Consider the following 18,555-nt stretch of genomic DNA (forward strand, 5'->3'; position numbering starts at 1 on the left):
GAACTTGCTGTGTGCAAGTTTGTTGCAACATTTTTCATGTTGCAACAATGAATTCATTTCAGAAAGTTTATAATTAAAATTGTAAGAGTGATAGCATAGTACAGCAGGGAAAAGGGCCCTTCAGCCCAACTTGTCCATGGTGCGTTTGGCCCATATCCCCTCTGAATCAGTCCAGTTTATCTACCTGAACAAATGTCTTTTAAACGGCACCAGGATTGATGTTTTGTTTAGAGTAATTATGAAAAATGCTTTATCCGGTCTAAATGTGGTGAAACTGACTCTTGATTGTTGCATTACCTCTATCACCCTCACCTGTCACTTCCTGCTTTATGCCACATCCAATATTACAACTAATGTGAGGTGGCTCAGGATTAACTTCTTTATGTTTCAAGCCAACCATTCTGGTGCGCTGACTTATCACCCTGCATGACCTCACATTGCCTGGTCCTCCCCAAACACTCTGCTCCCAGCTTCACCTGGAACCCCATCACTGCTTCCACCAACACTCCCTCCATCCCTGTCCTCAGTTCCACCTACACGGCCCGCTGGACTTCACCCCTTCAAGATTTGCTCGCATGCCATCCCGCTGTCTCCCCTTCTGGTCCACTCACGCGTCGCCCCGCCCTGCCCTGCCGTCTCTCCTTCAGGACCACTCATAAGCCACACTGATGTCAGCCTTTCAGGTCTGCTTGGCGCCCAGATTCACATCAACCAATTTCTGCAAAACCATACCGGGTGCACTGTCTTGTTACTGCATCCCCATACATTGCCTCGTCCACCACCAAACTCCCCGCAGCTCCCCCGGCAGCCAGTGTCAGTGAAAATGCATAATAAAGCCTGGAGGAACATCCTGAGATTGCGTGTAGTGCTACAGAAAGAGGCTATTCCTTTATTATATTGTCCTTCTTTCATGGTCTCATTTTCAGTTCATGAATTAAATGTTTCTTTTCCCCTCATGCCACTGTACTGAACCAATTTGGATCTGCTTCAACCTATCATATTACTGTGAATATTTATTACCTTTCTTTTCTATTATTTCCTCTTATTTTAGTTTGATTAGTTTACTATTACAGCTTTTCTTTCCAAGTACCTGTTTGGGTCCATCAAATAAAAATCTTTTGCTGCATTTCTACATTGTATAATAAATATTAAATGACAACATGCTTGATATCACCTCCATACATAGCGCCCGCAATAATGTTTGGGACAAGACACTTTTTTCCTTTATTTGTCCCGGTGCTCCACAGTTTTAAATTAGTAATCACGCAATTTAATTGAGGTTCAAGTGTATATTTCTGATTTTATTCAAGGTTATTTTATACAGTTTGGTTTGACCATGTAGAAATAACTACTTTTTGCACATAGTCCCCTCATTTCAGGGCTCCATAATGTTTAGGATATATGGCTTCACAAGTGTTTGTGAGTACTCATGTAGGTTTAATTGCTTCATTGGTGCAGGTATAAGAGAGCTCGGCTTGCTTCTCAGCTTTTGATCACCTTTGAATTCGGTAGTTGCCATTTTTCAACAGGAGGATCAGACTTGTGCCCCAATGAAAGTCAAATAAGCCATTATCAGGCTGAAAAATAAGAATAAAACAGTAAGAAACATTGCCCATACTTTAGGATAACCAAAATCAACTGTTTGGAACATCATTAAGAAGAAAGAGTGTATTGGTGAGCTCAGTAATTGCAAAGGGACTGGTAGGCCAAAGAAGACCCTCCACTGCGGATGACAGAAGATTTCTCATCATAAGGAAGAAAAATCCCCAAACGTCCATCCGACAGATCAGAAACACTTCAGGAGGTAGGTGTAGATGTGTCACTGACTACTGTCTGCAGAAGATTTCATGAACAGAAATACAGAGGCTACACTGCAAGATTCAAACCACTAGTTAGCCACAGAAACAGGATGGTCAGATTACAGTTTGCCAAGAAATATAAAAAAAAGAGCCTGCAGAATTCTGGAAAAAAGCCTTGTGGACAGATGAGAACAAGATTAACCTGCATCAGAGTGATGACAAGAGCAAAGTGTGGAAGCGTAAATGAACTGCCCAAGATCCAAAGCATACCACCTCATCTGTGAAACCTGGTGGTGAGGGTGACATGGCCTGGCCATGTATGGCTGCCACAGACACTGGTACACTTATCTTCATTGATGATGTAATTGCTGGAGCAAAATGAACTCTGAAGTCTATAGAAACATCTTATCTGCTCAAGTTTGAGCAAATGCCTCCAAATTCATTGGACGGCGCTTCATCCTACAGCAAGACAATGATTCCAAACATACTGCTAAAGCAATAAAGGAGATTTTCAAAGCTGAAAACTGGAAAATTCTTGACTGGCCTATTCAGTCACCTGATCTAAATCCAATTGAGCATGCCTTCCATATGCTGAAGAGAAAACTTAAAGGGACAAGCCCCTGAAATAAGCAGGAGCTGAAGATGGCTGCGGTCAAGCCTGGTAGAGCATAACCACAGAAGATACTCAGCACCTGATGATGTCTATAGCTGCTTTCAGGTGGAATCGCCTGGAGAATCCGGCTCCAGAGTGGCTGCAGCTGTCTGTGAAGGGACGTTTATATGGCAGCGCTGAAAGCGGTGTTCTGCCACCTGAAAGGTCCGAAACAGGGAGAGGTGGCGTGGAACAAATGCCGGCTCCTGAGTCTGGGCCAGCATGGAACTACGGGGCTGGAGTGGCCGGTGTGGGACTATGGGGCTGAACAGCTGCTCCACCCGCGTAGTCCCACGCCGGCCGCCCCAGCCCTATAGTCCCACACCGGCCACCCCAGCCCTGTAGTACCATGCCGGCCACTTCAGCCCCCATAGTCCTGCACCAGCCCTGACATCCCACGCCGGGGTCTGTCAGGCAGTGAGGAAGGGGCTACCAGGCAGCAGGGAGTTGGGTCACCAGCTGACTGTCATCACCCCGCCCCCTGCTAAGCACCTGAAGGCAGCTAGCTGGTTTACCTGGTGCTGCTTTCAGGTGCAACGGGGGATTCTCCAAGGTGGAGGAGGGTTAGGTTAGTGCTCCTCCTGGCCGGTTTCTCCACTTTCAGGTGGCCACCCGACAGCTGCATTGGGGTAGAATAGGAGGCTTTACAATCAGGTATTCTGGCCACCTGAAAGTGGCTTTATGATTCAAGCAGTCATTGAATGTAAGGGATATGCAACAAAGTACTAAACATGATTACTTTAATATACTGTCCATATCATTGCTAAATATCAAATATTATGTTGCCCTGAAATGAGGGGACTATGCATAAAAAGTCCTGCAATTTCTACATGGTCAGACCAAAATGTACACGAATACCTTTGAATAAAATCTGGAATGTGCCCTTTCATTATATGTGATTAAAATTTAAAACTGTGGAGCACAAAGGGCAAATAAAGAAAAAAAGTGTCTGTCCCAAACATTATGGAGGGCACAGCATCTGTCCAATGTCTTTTGGGCTTGTAATAGTACAGTATTTGCTTGTAATAGTTTCCTCGGGTAGCTCATTTCAGATTCTGAGTGGAAAAAAAAGTGGTCCTCAGTTCCCTTCTTAAATCTCTCCCCGTAAACCTCTAGTTCTACAATCATCTAGTGTGGGAAAAAGACTGGATCTACCATCATGATTCTATGTACCTCTACAAAGTTAGCTCTCAGTCTCCTACACTCCAGGAGATAAACCCCCAGCCTAGGCAACCTCTCCAGTTAACTTAAGCCCTGCAGTCCTGGTACAGTCCTGATGAATCTCTTCTGAAACTTTTCCAGCTTAATGACATTCTTCCTTTAGTTGGGTGAACAAAGCTGCTGTGGGCACTCGAAATGTGGCCTCACCAATGACCTGCAAAGCTGCATCATGGTGTTCCCACTTTTGTACTCAATACACTACTCAATGAAGGCAAACATGACCAAAGCCTTCTTCATCAGCCTGCAATATACAATAAAAGTGTGAGAGGAACACAGTAGGTCGGTCATGCAGCGTCTTTGGGAAGTAAAGGGTGACCAACATTTTAGGCCCGAGCCATTAATCAGGGTATGAGCAAAAAAACAGGGAGGAGCCTGAATAAAAAGGTGGAGAAAGGGGCAGAGGACGAAAATGGTGGTGACGGAGGAGGTGTGGGCACATTTTTTGCGGTTACAAGGATAGGTACAGGGGGAGGGTGTGGAATTAGTGGACGCTGGAAAGCTGGTGTGCGCCTGGTGGTAGGATCACATTTGCAGGTGGCAGAAATTGCCTCTCCTCACCACGTTATCATCTTCAGAGAACTGTGCACCTCTACTCCTCGCTCTCTCCCTTATGCGGCACTCTCCACGGCTCTACCATTTGCAGTGCCAGTTCTCCTCTAGTTCATCAGCGAAAGATTCAGAAATTTCAGGTGAGAAAGAGGTGTGAGAAAATCCAAAAGTTGACGACTGCATTGCAGCATAAAAGGAGACATGATGCTGCGTACCTAGTGTCTGGAAAGAGAATGTTATCTTGATTGGATTCGAGAGAACAGCATTTCATCCATTCTGTAGATTAGCTGCCAGTCCAGTGGGAAGGGAGGTGCAATAATGTCGAAATAAAGACAAGGGCAGAGAAGTAGCAGCCTTGCATGACCTCACCACCCACTGGGTCCATTTGATTGTAGGCAATCCAGTAGCTGGAATAAAACTTGCAATGTTAGCATGTAGCAAGCATAACATTTCTGAGGGAAGTTTTAAGATTGACAGGTAAAAGTTTTGTTAAGGTGACCACTTTTTTCCTACTTTTGTTCTACCTCTCAATGGACCAAATTTACACTAAATTGGGGGTCAATTCTTCTGATTTAGGAAACAAGTAGTGGAAGGAGATCCTTGCAGTGAATTTCCCTGCAATTACTATCATCAGATTTCTCTTCTTTAGAACATGTGTATTTGCTAATGTCGCCCCAGGAAAAACATGCCGGCTGTCCACCCTATCTAAGTCCCTCAAAATCCTATATACTTAATAGTCACCTCTCTTCCTTCATCGCTCCAATGAGAAAAGCCCCATCTCTGTTAACCTTGTTTCTTATGACATTTTCTCCAAACATCCTGGTAAATTTCTTCTGCACCCTTTCTAAAGCTTCTGCATCCTTCTTGTAAAAAGGCAAAACAGAAATGAACACAATATTCAAAAGATGTGGTCTAATCAGAGTTTTATAGAGCTGAAACATTACCTTAAGGCTCTTGAACTCAATCACCTGACTAATGAAGACCAGCACACCATACGCTTTGTTAACCTCCCTTAAAGATGGCCATGATTATAGCACCTCCAGGTTCTTATTTGATATGCTTCTCAGAGGCTCCTCTCCAAGTTTGAAAATTCAGTAATGATCCCCAGGTCCACATCGAGACACTGGAAAAATTAGACTACTTAACGTATTTCGGGAGCCACTTCTCATTAAAGCTGATGTTGATAATGACATTTTCCATAACACCAGCACAGTCTTTATACATCTGAAGAAGAATGTTTGAAGAGCAGACCTCAAACCTAACCCAAAGTTCAAGTTGCTGGTTGTAATGGCATTTCTATTCATTAAAATACTCTAAAGGCGATTGGACAAATTGCACATTCAAGAAATTAATTTGCATTCCTTATTCTACATGGATCAAAACTAGTCATATCAACACTTATGAGTGCAAAGGTTTATTGATATGAAATAGGATTCCGTTATCTTTTCTCGTTGAAGGAAAGATGCTTGGACAGAGAAGATGCAGATCAGAAAGAATGATTACTCAGACAAATTGCATCTTTTTTTTTCCAATTAAACCTAAAAAGGAATGAATTTGTAAGTTAAGACATTTCAGGAGATTGTCAGCTCTGTAAAAAAAAAGTGGCTCGACAACAAAGACACCTAACAGACAAATGACACAGGACTACCAGTTAGAGAATAAAAATTAATGCAGCAACATGATTTATATTAAAAATTACTTTTCTTGAGTGCTAACTGAAATCAGCATAATGGAGGTAACTGAAGAAGGTTAAGAGGCAATAGGAGTACAATAATGTGACGCAATGTTTTTTGGTGAGGAATCCAGAGAATGTAAACACACTGATTATTTGAGTGAACCTTGTAATAAAATCGCTTGCTGTGCTAGCTGTCTTCAAATTAAAATTGGGCTGAAATTACACCACAGAAGGAAGAAAGGTAGCTTAGTCCTGACCCAGACCATTTATGTAAACTCAGCCTTCTTGTCAATGTTGCTCTCAGGTTGCATGAATGCAAACCACAAAAATCATCTCAATGAACAAAATAGAGACAGTGTCATTTTACAGACTTGATATCCCAGATACTGCGACTGTCATTTTTGCTTCACTCTTCAAGACTTTTCCAAGTCCTAAGGTTAAAAAGATACTTATTTTTTGTCTCAGCAAGAACATGATAAATGGGAAATGAATCAAAGTAACTTTGTGAAATGATAGAAATAATTTTTATACTTTAACTATTTTATTATAAAATCTTTCTTCTATCTTTGGTTAAAGCTATCAACAGACCCAGACAGATAAGGGAAAGTTTGATGGTTATAAAACAGACAAACACTTTCATAAATGATGCATTGACTAATTTTACCATAAACAGATTTATTGCTACAGTTTTAAGTGTAGTATCCACCTGAAGGTACCAAGCTGGTCCTTCCCAATAAATAGGGAAACCCAAAAGAACACGTCAGTGGTAGGTGAAAAATAATCAAATCTTCATTGTGCATTTGCAAGATGTAATATTCCTTGCAAGTTTCCAGTCTGGTGTTTACATCCCCCCCCCCCATGATTCATAAATAGATTTTTTTCTTGAAAGAACTGTATTGCTTGCACAACCTTGAGTAAAATCTTTATCCTAAAATATCAGGTGATAAATTGAACTGGCAGGTCTATCAGCCAGGTTATGAAGGAAGTGTTTCTTGCAACACCTGCAGTCTCATTCCCCCGGCCTCCAAGTGTAGGGACAAAAAAAACCACAGGGCATCACAGTGGCGCCATCCCTGGTTGTGTCCAATCAATACGGCCTTATTTCCTGTCCATTTGCTGAGGTCGCCGCAGCAAAACTCATTAATTATTTCTGCCCTTGCTGCCTCCAGTGTGTTTCTGGCCTGACAAGGGAAAACTGTTTGACCTTTCTGTAAATTTCTATAATTTTTTTTGAGGGGGAGATGAGAAAGAAGGAGAATCCCATGCCAACTTGCTTCATTAAACTGAGACTAAAAGAACAAACCTTTCTCTATCAGTGCACAATTTCAATGAGGACTAACTGAATCATAATTTTTTTTTAAACAAAGGATTAAATAGCAGGTTCCACTGACACATTATCCACATGGTTGTACGATAGTTGATTTTTCATTGAAATTCACAGTTCAGAGTTTGGTTACAGCATAAATTATGTTTTCCAAAGTTGATCGTGCTTCTGAAGTAGGAAAGCATCTTAGGGCTTCCAGTGCCTGGTTTCCATGGTAATGGCATAATTCATAAGATGAACTCACACCTTTTCCAGCCTTGATTATTTGACGCAACTGCAGAAAAGTAGAAAAATAAAACATCAGGGAAAGTGCATATTTAATCTGTTGTATCTACGAAAAGATGCCATTTGGTTTGTTTCCAATTAAATTACCATACATTCTTATTTTTCCTAACTTTAAAATAAATAGGTTAAATGATTCAATTCATTGATTCTGAAAGTTCTAACTCAAAAAAATTATGGATTTACAAACAACTGTCAAACTTGCGCATTGTGCATCATTAGGAACTTTAAGATACATTGCTACTAGTAAACTGCAGGAGAAACTGTACAAAACTGTTCTCATCTGCAAAGGAATTGCAGGTGTCCAAGAAGCATTGCAGAAGCATACATATTCTGGAAAACCTAAAAGTTATTTCATCAGAATCTATGGAATAATATTAGGGATTGCAAAATATGAGACTGATTAAGTTATTCAAAATACTTGGATTTACTTTGAGGTAAATTTAAGCTAACATTAATAAAAATTAGCAGTATTTCACATTTAATAGAGGCCATAAAGAAGCAATCCTTATGATCAACTATTATTCAGTTTAGATCATTTATTGTAGAGAGATTTGACCCTCAAAATCATTTTTAGCCAAATATATTTTTTTGTACCTCACAACTACTGTCTATCATTTTGGGATAATAATGTCAGCTGTACCTGCCTCAATCTTATCTTTCAAAGTTTACTGGTAAACTTACCATCCTCTACCCTCATCTTAAACACTTTCTTCCCCTCACCATCCTGCTATTTCATTCCCCCCCCTTCATCTATATTAACCTCCAAATTTAGGTTATTCTTGATTAAATCTCTTTCTATAGCAACATGACCTCCCTTCAAATTCCCTTGTTGCCATTTACCTTTTTGCCTTCCCCACCTTCTTCATAACCTCCCTTGAAATTCCACTCATTAACCAAGTTTTGAGTTGGCCTCTTTACATTTGGCTTGACATTTCTCTCCCATGAAGAACCTTGGGATTTATTTCATATTTGATTTTGTATAAGTGTATTATGGACTTGTAGAATATTAGAAATAGGAGCAGGAGTAGGCCATTTGGCCCATCAAGCCTGTTCCACCATTCAATTGAGATCATGGCTGATCTCAACAAAAATCATGATTGGGCATGATCTCATTACGAAATATAAGCAGCACAAAGAAATAAAAGAAATGCACTTGGATCAACTGGACACAATGTGTTAAATCTAGGGGGTGTTGCACAAATGTGGATTGCTCTCAAAAAGAGACAGGTCAGGGCAAGGGCAGGTCAAATGATCACTCATAATATTCTAAAATTTCAGGAAATAACTATGATTCTATTGAGAGAAACTGCTACAATTTTAATTACATTCCGTTTTCTTCATTTAGTGGAGATTCATCGTAATAAGATGCCTGATATTGAAGTTGTTGCTTTCTGGATGTATAATCTTGGCTTTCATTGCTTTCTGTAAAATAAGTCATTATTTTTAAAAAAAACATCTCCTCTACCACCAATATTTTGACTGACACCAGAGTAAAATGTCATCTACAGACTGCATCCAGTTTGCTGTCACTCCCTGTGTGCCCTAGAGAGAATGTGTACGTATCGGAGTTGTGAAGGAAAATTGGTGACATTTGGAATTCAGCCTCAATTAGTAGCGTGATACAAGTGGCCTTGTGATTGATTGGCCATGGCGTTATACAAACAGATACCTTCAAATGAACTTTGGAGATGAAGGGAACATTGGATGCATTTAATGTCTTTAAGCTCATATTCTCTTGCTTTTTTATATTTAATTGTAAATTCCCAGATTTATTATTACAGCTTAGAATCATGGAGTTTCCCTTCAGCCTAATGTCCTTGGTAACCAAGTTGTCTTCCTGAGGCAGTCCCATTTGCCTGTATTGAACCCATATCCTTCGAAGCCTTTCCCATCCATGTACCTGTCTAAAACTTCTGGCAGCCTCAGTTCACTACACTGACTGGCCTGCTCCACAGAAGGCCTTAATACTCATGGGGTTAGATTTCCACATTGGGTTGGCTAAAGAATGGATTTTTATTTGAGAAGTTCAGCCAAGAGGAAGCACCGTGATGGTTGTTCTTTCATGAGGTAATTCAATTAAAAAGTTCAAATCCAAGATACGAAAAAAAGGAATAGGAGATACTGTAGTGTTCAGCAAGATGGAAACTGGACTAGAGATGGAGCAAGTCAAGCAGCGATAATGAAAGAGCAGCAGAGATTGTGTGGAGCAATGAGAACTACTGCAAGTGTCTTTGAACACAACTTGTTTTTTTGGATGTGGAATGAGTGCAACCCCAAGCATCAACACAAATCACTGTGCCTCTCTCCAAAGGACGCTCCGTTGAAAGTTCACTCTCAATGTGCAACCATTGGAGGGAAGGTGTAAAAACAGAATATCACATTTCTATTGGCTGTTGAATTTCAAATTTATAAAAATGTGTCAAAATTACAAGCTCAAAACGTATCAGTTGCATGCCTAGTCCAATTACTCTCTATCCCCGAACTTCAGTTATCTGATTTTGACTCCATCTGTGTAATCTCGTGGCCAATAAAATACAACCCTTCCATCTTGCTGAACACTACAGTATCTCCTATTCCTTTTTTTCGTATCTTGGATTTGAACTTTTTAATTGAATTACCTCATGAAAGAACAACCATCCCTTCACAAGGTTAACTTTCACATACCATCTAATGTGATATGCCAAAATGTTTCCAGTTACCTGTCTAAACTCTGGTGCTTTTCTGCATTAGCCTCAGTGCTTTATCTTGGTTCCTGTTGTATTACAACAAAAGGGACTGGATGCAGCGATATTAGTACAGGTCAAGCACCCCTTATCCGATGTTCTGAAATCTGAAATGCTCCAAAATCCAAACTGCTTTGAGCGCTGACATGACGCCACAAGTTGGCGCCAGTTTGTGACCAACCATCGTCACTGCCAGACCTACGTGCATTACTCACTGTGTTTTCTGCCATCCAGCACAATTTCTAGGACTTGGTGGTTGGTGCATTTATCTTCTTTTGTAAGCAGAGATCAAGTTTGTTTTAGGTAAGTACAAAACATTATTCACATTATTAAACACATTATTCCAAACTCGGAAATACTTCTGGTCCCATGCATTTCAGATAAGGGGTTCTCGACCTGTAAAGCCATTTCGAAGCACGATATATTTTCCAGTGACTTCCCCTGACACGTCTTCTATTGTTTTAGCTGTAAAGGTCAACATTTAATTAGCTTTATTGATTGCTGATCTCCATTGTTTGGAGTATGCTGAACCACAAGCCATAGAGGACATATTCAGTCCACTACAACTACTCTTTTACTTTCATTGCTATTTACATTTCTTCTCTTCACCCCCACCCCCAACAATGAGGTCAACATTTTGGCCAATCCCTTGAATGTATTTAAATTTAAATTCCGGCTGTTCTGTTTTCTTACATATTTACTCATGCAGATATTTCTATTTCTAACCTGGCTCTCTGTATTCTACTCTCCATTTCAGTTTAGCATTATCTGCAAATGTTATTAATTTATACTGGGTTTCCAAGTTCAATTCAATTAGAAATACCAGTGCTGTCAACAATGATGCCTGTTGTAGTCCAATATAACTCCTCCAATGAGCATCGTCATCTCATCTCCTCTCCATACTCAGTTTTAATCTGAATTCCCACAGGTTGTCACCTGCTCCAGGATTAATGCAGCACATGGCTTACTCCAACCATCCACATTTCATTACCGTGCATTTCAAAAAATCCTACTTGCAAGGTCCTGCTATGTTAACACAATACATTAACAAATTTGCAGATAGCAATTTTTAAACACTTTTTTTTAAACTTTATTTAAAATTTTATGACATGAATAAAATAAAAATTACATTTAAAGAAATAATAAAAAATAAGATAATAAAAATTAGAATACTACATCATTAAACTACACAAATTAACCCCCCCAATAATTATAACACAACATTAATCATCTAATTTAAAATTAGTCCAACCCTCCCCCCAAAATAAAGAGTGAAGAATTAATTAACAATGTTGTAAATAAAATAGAAAAAACCCCAATTACAAAAAAAAGGATAAAACTTAACAACAAAAAAAATTACTAACAACAAAAAAAATATCAATACTAAAATAATACCCTTAAACATATATTTAAATCAAACATAATACATGTATTTAACAAATGAAATCCACTTTAAAACTAAGTTCAAATATTAAAATCATATATCAACCACATATCTGTTATACAAAAAATCATAATTAATAATACATAATACAGAATTTCCATTAATACCAAGTTTCCTTTATAATTCATCGAGAGAACAAAAACATCCCTTAGAAAAACAATCAGATAAACTTTTTATTCTCTTCCCCTCCCCTTATATAAAAAAGAAAAATAAAAGAAAAAAAAAGTTCAAACTCTTATAAAATTCTCCATATTCTTCATTTATAACATCTTCAAAATTCTCTATCGAAATTAACTTAATTTTATTAAACTCTTCTCCCTCAATGTATTTGTACTTAATTTTCTTCTTTTTCCTCTTATCACCTTTCCCCTCATCTTCCTCTTCATCTAATTCAACATCCTCAATTTTTGACTTATCATCCTTCTGTGACATCATCCACTGAAAAAAAGAAACCCCCCCAAAAAAAAGAAAAAAAGGAGAAAAAAACCCTCCTAATTCCCTCTCAATTACAATCAGAAAACAAAAAGAGTAAAAAAAAATTATTTATTTAAAAAATAATAAAAAAAACCTTCACTTCTTAACCCAAAAATTAAAAAGAAAAAAAAAACAGGTCGGAGGTCACAACTACCTCCTCCTGTTTAAACCGCCCAAAGCGGTAACTCCCCCAAAATATTGGGTGTGAGATAACTCACAGGTAGCTAATGACTTCTGGAAACTAGTGCCCACCCAGTTCCCTCTCCCAACTCCCATTTCATTAAACTATCATCATTATTTAAACTATTTAAACTCTTCTCAAAAAAAAGATAAAAGATTTATTTTTTTAAAATCAACGTTACCACTTCGGTCACCATTGCTTCCATTTCTTTTAAAAATCTGGATCCCACCTTACATCTCTACTCTCTTTGGAGACCTTGAAGGACTACATCGTTCCTGAAATTGCATGATTGGTAGAGACTGAGCAAAGTTCATAACCTCTTTAGGATTGTCAAAGAACTTTGGCTAATTTCCATCCTAAAAAATCTTCAGTACCGCAGAATACCTGAATGTTGCCTTATGTCTTTTTTTCCACAATCGTTCTTTCACAGAATTAAATTCACGTCGGTGAAACATAATTTCTTGACTCAAATCTTGATAGAAGAAAACAGGATTATTCTGAACCATCAAAGGAGATCTATTTTGCTGGGCATTTCTAATAGCCGTACGTAAAATTGTCTCTCTGTCACAATAGTTTAAACAACGGATCAAAACAGATCTTGAATTCTGTCCTGAAAAAGATTTTCTTCTTAAAACTCTATAAGCACGTTCCAGTATTAAACCTTCATGGAATTTATCCTGACCTAACACTCGTGGAATCCATTCAGTAAAAAATTTTCTTGGATCTGGTCCTTCTATGCCTTCTGGCAAACCAACAAGTTTCACGTTGTTCCGTCTAGATTGATTCTCCAAATAATCAACCTTTTTTGCTAAATTTTTATTTTGGATCTGCAATGTTTCAATTATTCTATTTTCATCTTGCAGTTGATCCTGTGCATCGACTAAACCTTAATCACACATTTCAAATCTTTCAATGGTTTCAAGCTTAAAAGCCCCATTAATGACTTCTGCCATCGCATTAATCTTGGAAATAAACAGGTTCACAAAATTAGCTAAGTGACTCGATACAGAATATATCTTATCTTCAAGATCCTTAACAGACATTTCAACAGAAGTAGATTCAGGCATAATGGGGTCTTGCTGTTCCTTAGACACCACGGGATCTTCTGTCCCTTCCCTTAATTTAGTATCTTTTCTAGCAGTTTGACTTCGTATAAAAATCCCTCTCAAAGTCCCCCCAGCAATGCCAGGAGACTGAAGATCAGAGTTATCTTTAAGCCAAATCTCTTTAATCATCTTCACTGAATCGATGTCTGGAAAAACCGTTGTAATTGAAGATTCATTTTGCAGCGCCACCACTGTAGCAGTCGAATGACAGCTCTTTAACTCTCCAGCTGGTGGCGCCCCAGCTGATTCAACTGTCAAAGTCTGAGTAACAGCACTCACAGTGGCCGTTGTGTGAAATACTGGCACCCGTCCAGCTCTTTGGTCTGAAAGCTGTTGAATGCGACCTTCAAAGAGCCTCACCGGCTTAAAACGGAGTTTCAATGCCGAACTCTGTACGTCTTCCTCTGGATCCATTCTACGCTGAGTCCTGGCTTCTTGTAAACAAGTAGGCTCAGACAATTTCGGAAAATGTAGTTTTTTAACAGTCTGTTGATGTTTTCTTTTACCTTTTTTTTTTGCATATAAACCATTAGGCACTAATCCAACACCTCTTATTATTTATAAACTTTTAAAAGATCTTTAACGGGAACTTAAAGACAAAACAATAAATCAGAGTCAGGAGAGGTCTGGAAGGCACGTCTGTTCCCTACGCCATCTTGCCACGCCCCCAATTTTTAAACATGTTTAAAGTGTTTGCTACCTTGGTGTGCACACCTCCCTTCCCAGTTATTTTGTTTCTAATACCCATTTAAAAGCTACATTAATAACTCAGCAATTTAGCCCTAATTAAAAGTTGTTGTACGTTTCATTTTACCGTAGAAAGGGTTTGTTCTGTCCCAGAAAAATCAAATTATGTAAATCAGGACTAATTTCCCCCTCCAACTGAATGCACAAAATATAAAAATAAACTAGTTCCATGTTTATTTGATATTTCTCTATTTTTGCCGACAAAACTTTTGACTGATAATTCAGCACTAGTTGTGACATTAGTTTTCTGTTAATTACGATGAACCCATTGCAGAATACGATGAATTTGAGATAGAACTCACAAATGTGATACAAAAAATTTAGAAAATAAATTATATTTCTCGACAAGGCTCAAAAATATAATGTAAAGTAGGTGTTTTACACATTTTCACAAATTAGTTGGTGCTTAAAGCAAACTGGAATATAAAAGACTGAAATGAAAAGAAAATGCCGGAGATCCTCAGCAGGGAGGCTACCTCAGCAGAGAGAGAAAACAATCTAGGTTTCAGATCAATGATCTTTCACTGATACCATCTCCACAGATGCTGTCTGCCATTTTAAGTATTTCCTGCATCTTTGGTTTTATTTTAAAATTGGAAAATACCAGTACTTAACATCAAAATTTTGAATAATTTCATGATTTGAAATGTCTCCGCCAACTATATACAGTCAAAGCAAAGCAAATGGCTTTGCACGCCTCATTGGCAGTGGTCCCACTCCTTTGTCCCCTCTCCCTCTTTATTAACTTTTGCTCCGGCCATCCACTCAATTTACTCTTACATGTTAGCATAATCTCCGTTCTCATCACCCACTCTGAGAGACACTTCAGTCACACAAAGAAAATTTGAAAAATTAAATTTAGGCATACAGCACAGAACAGGCCCTTTTGGTCCATGAGCCCGTGGCGACCAATGAGACCCACAACCCCCCACCGGCACATTTTGAAGGGTGGGAGGAAACGGGAGCACCTGGAGGAAACCCATGCAGACACGGGGAGAATGAACAAATTCCTTAGAGACAGTTGTGATTCGGAGCCCGGTCCGATTGCTGGCACTGTTACAGCATCGTACTAACCACTACGCTATGTCACCCCCAAAAAGTCTTACAATAAGTCATAAATACAGCTCTTGTTCTTGATTTCACAAGTATTGATATGGATGATCTCTGTCACAATCCTTCATAATTTTAAACACCATGTTGTCCTTAATATGCTGTTCGGACCATGACAAAGTCTGCAAACATTCTTTCAACCGGTGCAGTGCACAAATGTGCTGGAGAAACTCAGCAGGGCACACACCATCCATAGGAAGTACTTCTACAGATGCTGTGTGATCTGCTGAGTTTCTCCAGCACATTTGTGTATTTCACTTGACCCCAGGATCAGTAGATTTTCATGTTTAATTTCTTTCAAACCATGAGTGGAAGGAATGATTGGAAGGCATCCATTAGCAACTAAAACATTAACAGCTCCAGCATTAAAATCCACCATCTCATTTTGCCATCCATTTGACTTTTCTGTGCAGTCTTCACTGAAGTATGATCTCAAATATCCAGCATAACTTAATATAATTGTTTCATTTCAACCTTTTATTTACCCAGCATTAAATATTATGATTTCCCACCTGCAATGTGAAAACCTGTTCTGACTGAAGAAGGATTGTAGCAGGAAGCCCAATGTATTAAGGGGTTTTATCAATATTGCAGCCTTGACTTCTCTATGAGGGGGATTGGACAGGCTTGGCTGACTTCCAGTCTTTCTGCTATAAGTGAGGTTTTCTTGAAGATATTTTCACTTCAATAATTTAAAGTTTAAAAAAAACATTCAAGGACACAGAAAAGCCAACCACAGAGAACTAAGTGGGACCAAATGCTATCAAAATTACCAGGCAAATGCTGTACGAAACAGACAATGTCAACAACATAACAGCAACACTGAATATAAGAAGTGTTCAAAGGCATTTCACTCATGAAAATAGAATGAAGCAAAAAGACTGAAAGGGGAACAAAATTAAGGGCTCTTATAGCCACAAAATCAAATGCTTTAGGGGTTGCAGAGAAGAAAGTTATTGTAAGGATGAACCAGGTAGAACCCAAGAATAGTGTGTACATGGAGCAATCAACCACGTGGATCATGGTGTGCTGAGGTAATGGAATGGTTGAATATAATATTCTGATTACCAAAGGTATGGGTAACCATGTTTGGGTCAGCTCACTGTTTGTAATTGGTCGAAGAGAGGAAACCAGAAGAAGAGCGTCGGAGAAGTTGACTCTAGAAGTGACAGCAGTGTGAGTAGATGCAAGATGGAAACAGAACTACTCACGGTGACAAGGATGCACATTTCAAGTTTAGTCTGAGATGGCAAAGTTTTTAATAGGTCCACTTTAAACAGAAAAGTTTCTAAGTGAACTCTGGCTTTGTAGTGCAAGAGGAGATTAGAAAGCCTGTTGTTATCACTCTGCATGACAATGGCTTGTATAAACACAAATGTTGTTTTACAGCAGGCTCTTGATTAAAGTGCTAGCCTTGTTTAAAATAAATAGTTTTGTTAACGAAAAAAACACATCTTACTTGAAAATATAACATCACCAATTCTTCAATGGTGAATCAGAACACTGGAACCCTCTACCGATTGGAATTAAGGAAATCTTTTCATCCAGTCAGAGCAACTCTATTATCTTCTTTAATGCTGGCCTGGTCAATGACATTTGTATCCAGGAAGGAACAAAATCCCAATGGGGAAATCTTGCTGGATGGAGTGGACAGTTTCAATCAGAATAATCAGATTCCAGGCACTGAAACTTCAGTCAAGTTCAGACTTCTGTTGAATACAGAATACTGACTGACAGATGGACCTGATCAACCACTGAGCTCTGTTGTCAGATTCCTCATGGAATACAACTCAGTCTTGCCTCTCAATCCTACATGAGACCTGTTTTCAATGGGCTTTCAATTTACCTACAGATAAAAAGGCAAAGGGAAGGGCAAATAGCCTTTTTGATGTGATTTTACTTTTGTTTATTATGCTAAATTTATTTTAAAAAAACTTTACATTTTTTCAAACATTTACATTTCAATAATTTGTAAAATTCTCAATGCCAGAGACATTAACAAGTTTAAAATCTTTGATAGAAGACAAATTCAACCCAGCAATGTCATCTGTCAAAGGTAATTGGCACAGGTCCTCCTGCCTCTGTTGACAACCCAACTGCCGCTAAAGAACTTATTATCTTGGAGGGGTAGCAAAGATGAAGTACTTTGAGAGGTTGGTTATGGAACAAATCAAGTCCAGTGTCAGGAAAGACCTGGACCCAGGTCAACAGCTCACTGGCCCGCTGCTGTGTTAGATTTGGATCATGAGAAGACTTACGTCAAGCTGTTGCTTATTGGCTAAGTTTGGCATTGAACACCATGAGAGTGAAACACACCAACATGTTGCAGGAACTCAGCTGATCTTTCAGCATTCACAGAAAGCAAAGATATATTGCTGACATTTCGGGCCTGAGGCCTTCTTCAAGGAATAAGCAGAATGAACCAAAATCTCAGAAATCCGACAATGGTGTTTGGGGAAGGAATCCAGACCAACAAAAGGTATAATAAGGGGGAGAGGTGAGAATTTATCATGTCTATGTGATAAGAATCAGGGAAGGGAGAGATAGAGCTAGGGGAAGAATGGGGTGGGGGTTTTAACAAAAGCTAGAGAAGTCGATATTAATGCCATCTGGTTGGAGGGTCCCCAGTCAGAAGATGAAGTGTTGTTCCTCCAATTTGCAGGTGGTCTCAGTGCATGGACAGACACGTCAGCAAGGGAATGGGATGGGGAATTGAAATGGCTGGCCACTGGCAGATCTGCGCTGCTGCGACAGACAGAGCCAAGGAGCTCAACAAAGCGATCTTCCAGCCTGCGTCCAGTCTCTCCAATGTAGAAGTAGTTTCCTCTACAACTTCTCTCACTGACAGACCCCAATCATTGTGAATTGGCAACATCACTTCCTCCTCACTGACTACCACCACAGGGAAACTTCAAAGGTTTTGTGCTTACCAAAAAATCCAGAGATCTTTCTTCTAAGTAATATAAGAAATAAAGAATTAGGCCTCAAACTGGATGAAGCGCAAAAAAGATTTATTATGATAGCCCGAGTGGTAGCAAAAAAAAATGTATAATGTCAACTTGGAAATCAGAAGAGAGTCTGAGAGTACAGCAATGGTACATGGAAATGAATAAATGTATTCCATTGGAAAAAATAACATATAATTTAAAAAATAAAGTCACATTATTTGAACAAATTTGGGAACCGTACATGGAACACAACAGGGAGGGCCTACCGCGGACCTCCACCCCCAAAAATGAAAGAATGAGAAGAAGACGAAATGACC

General features: G+C 39.1%; 1 protein-coding gene across 9 annotated transcripts in view; it reads right to left on the reverse strand.

Moving 5' to 3' along the window:
* Positions 1 to 6,418: 6,418 nt before the first annotated feature.
* Positions 6,419 to 18,555, reverse strand: part of pdss2 (prenyl (decaprenyl) diphosphate synthase, subunit 2) — a 243,407-nt gene continuing 231,270 nt past the window's right edge. For 8 of the 9 annotated variants that reach the window (XM_069887508.1, XM_069887514.1, XM_069887512.1 and 5 more), the window contains one exon: positions 6,419 to 7,494. In XM_069887508.1, coding sequence (XP_069743609.1) covers positions 7,339 to 7,494 — 156 coding nt within the window. In that variant the 3' untranslated portion in view covers positions 6,419 to 7,338. Of the gene's footprint in view, positions 7,495 to 8,830; positions 8,928 to 18,555 lie in introns of all 9 variants that reach the window. The other variant, XM_069887510.1, reaches the window with a different exon arrangement.

Source organism: Narcine bancroftii, chromosome 6, assembly GCF_036971445.1.
Source record: "Narcine bancroftii isolate sNarBan1 chromosome 6, sNarBan1.hap1, whole genome shotgun sequence".
In the NCBI taxonomy this organism is placed as follows: Eukaryota; Metazoa; Chordata; class Chondrichthyes; order Torpediniformes; family Narcinidae; genus Narcine; species Narcine bancroftii.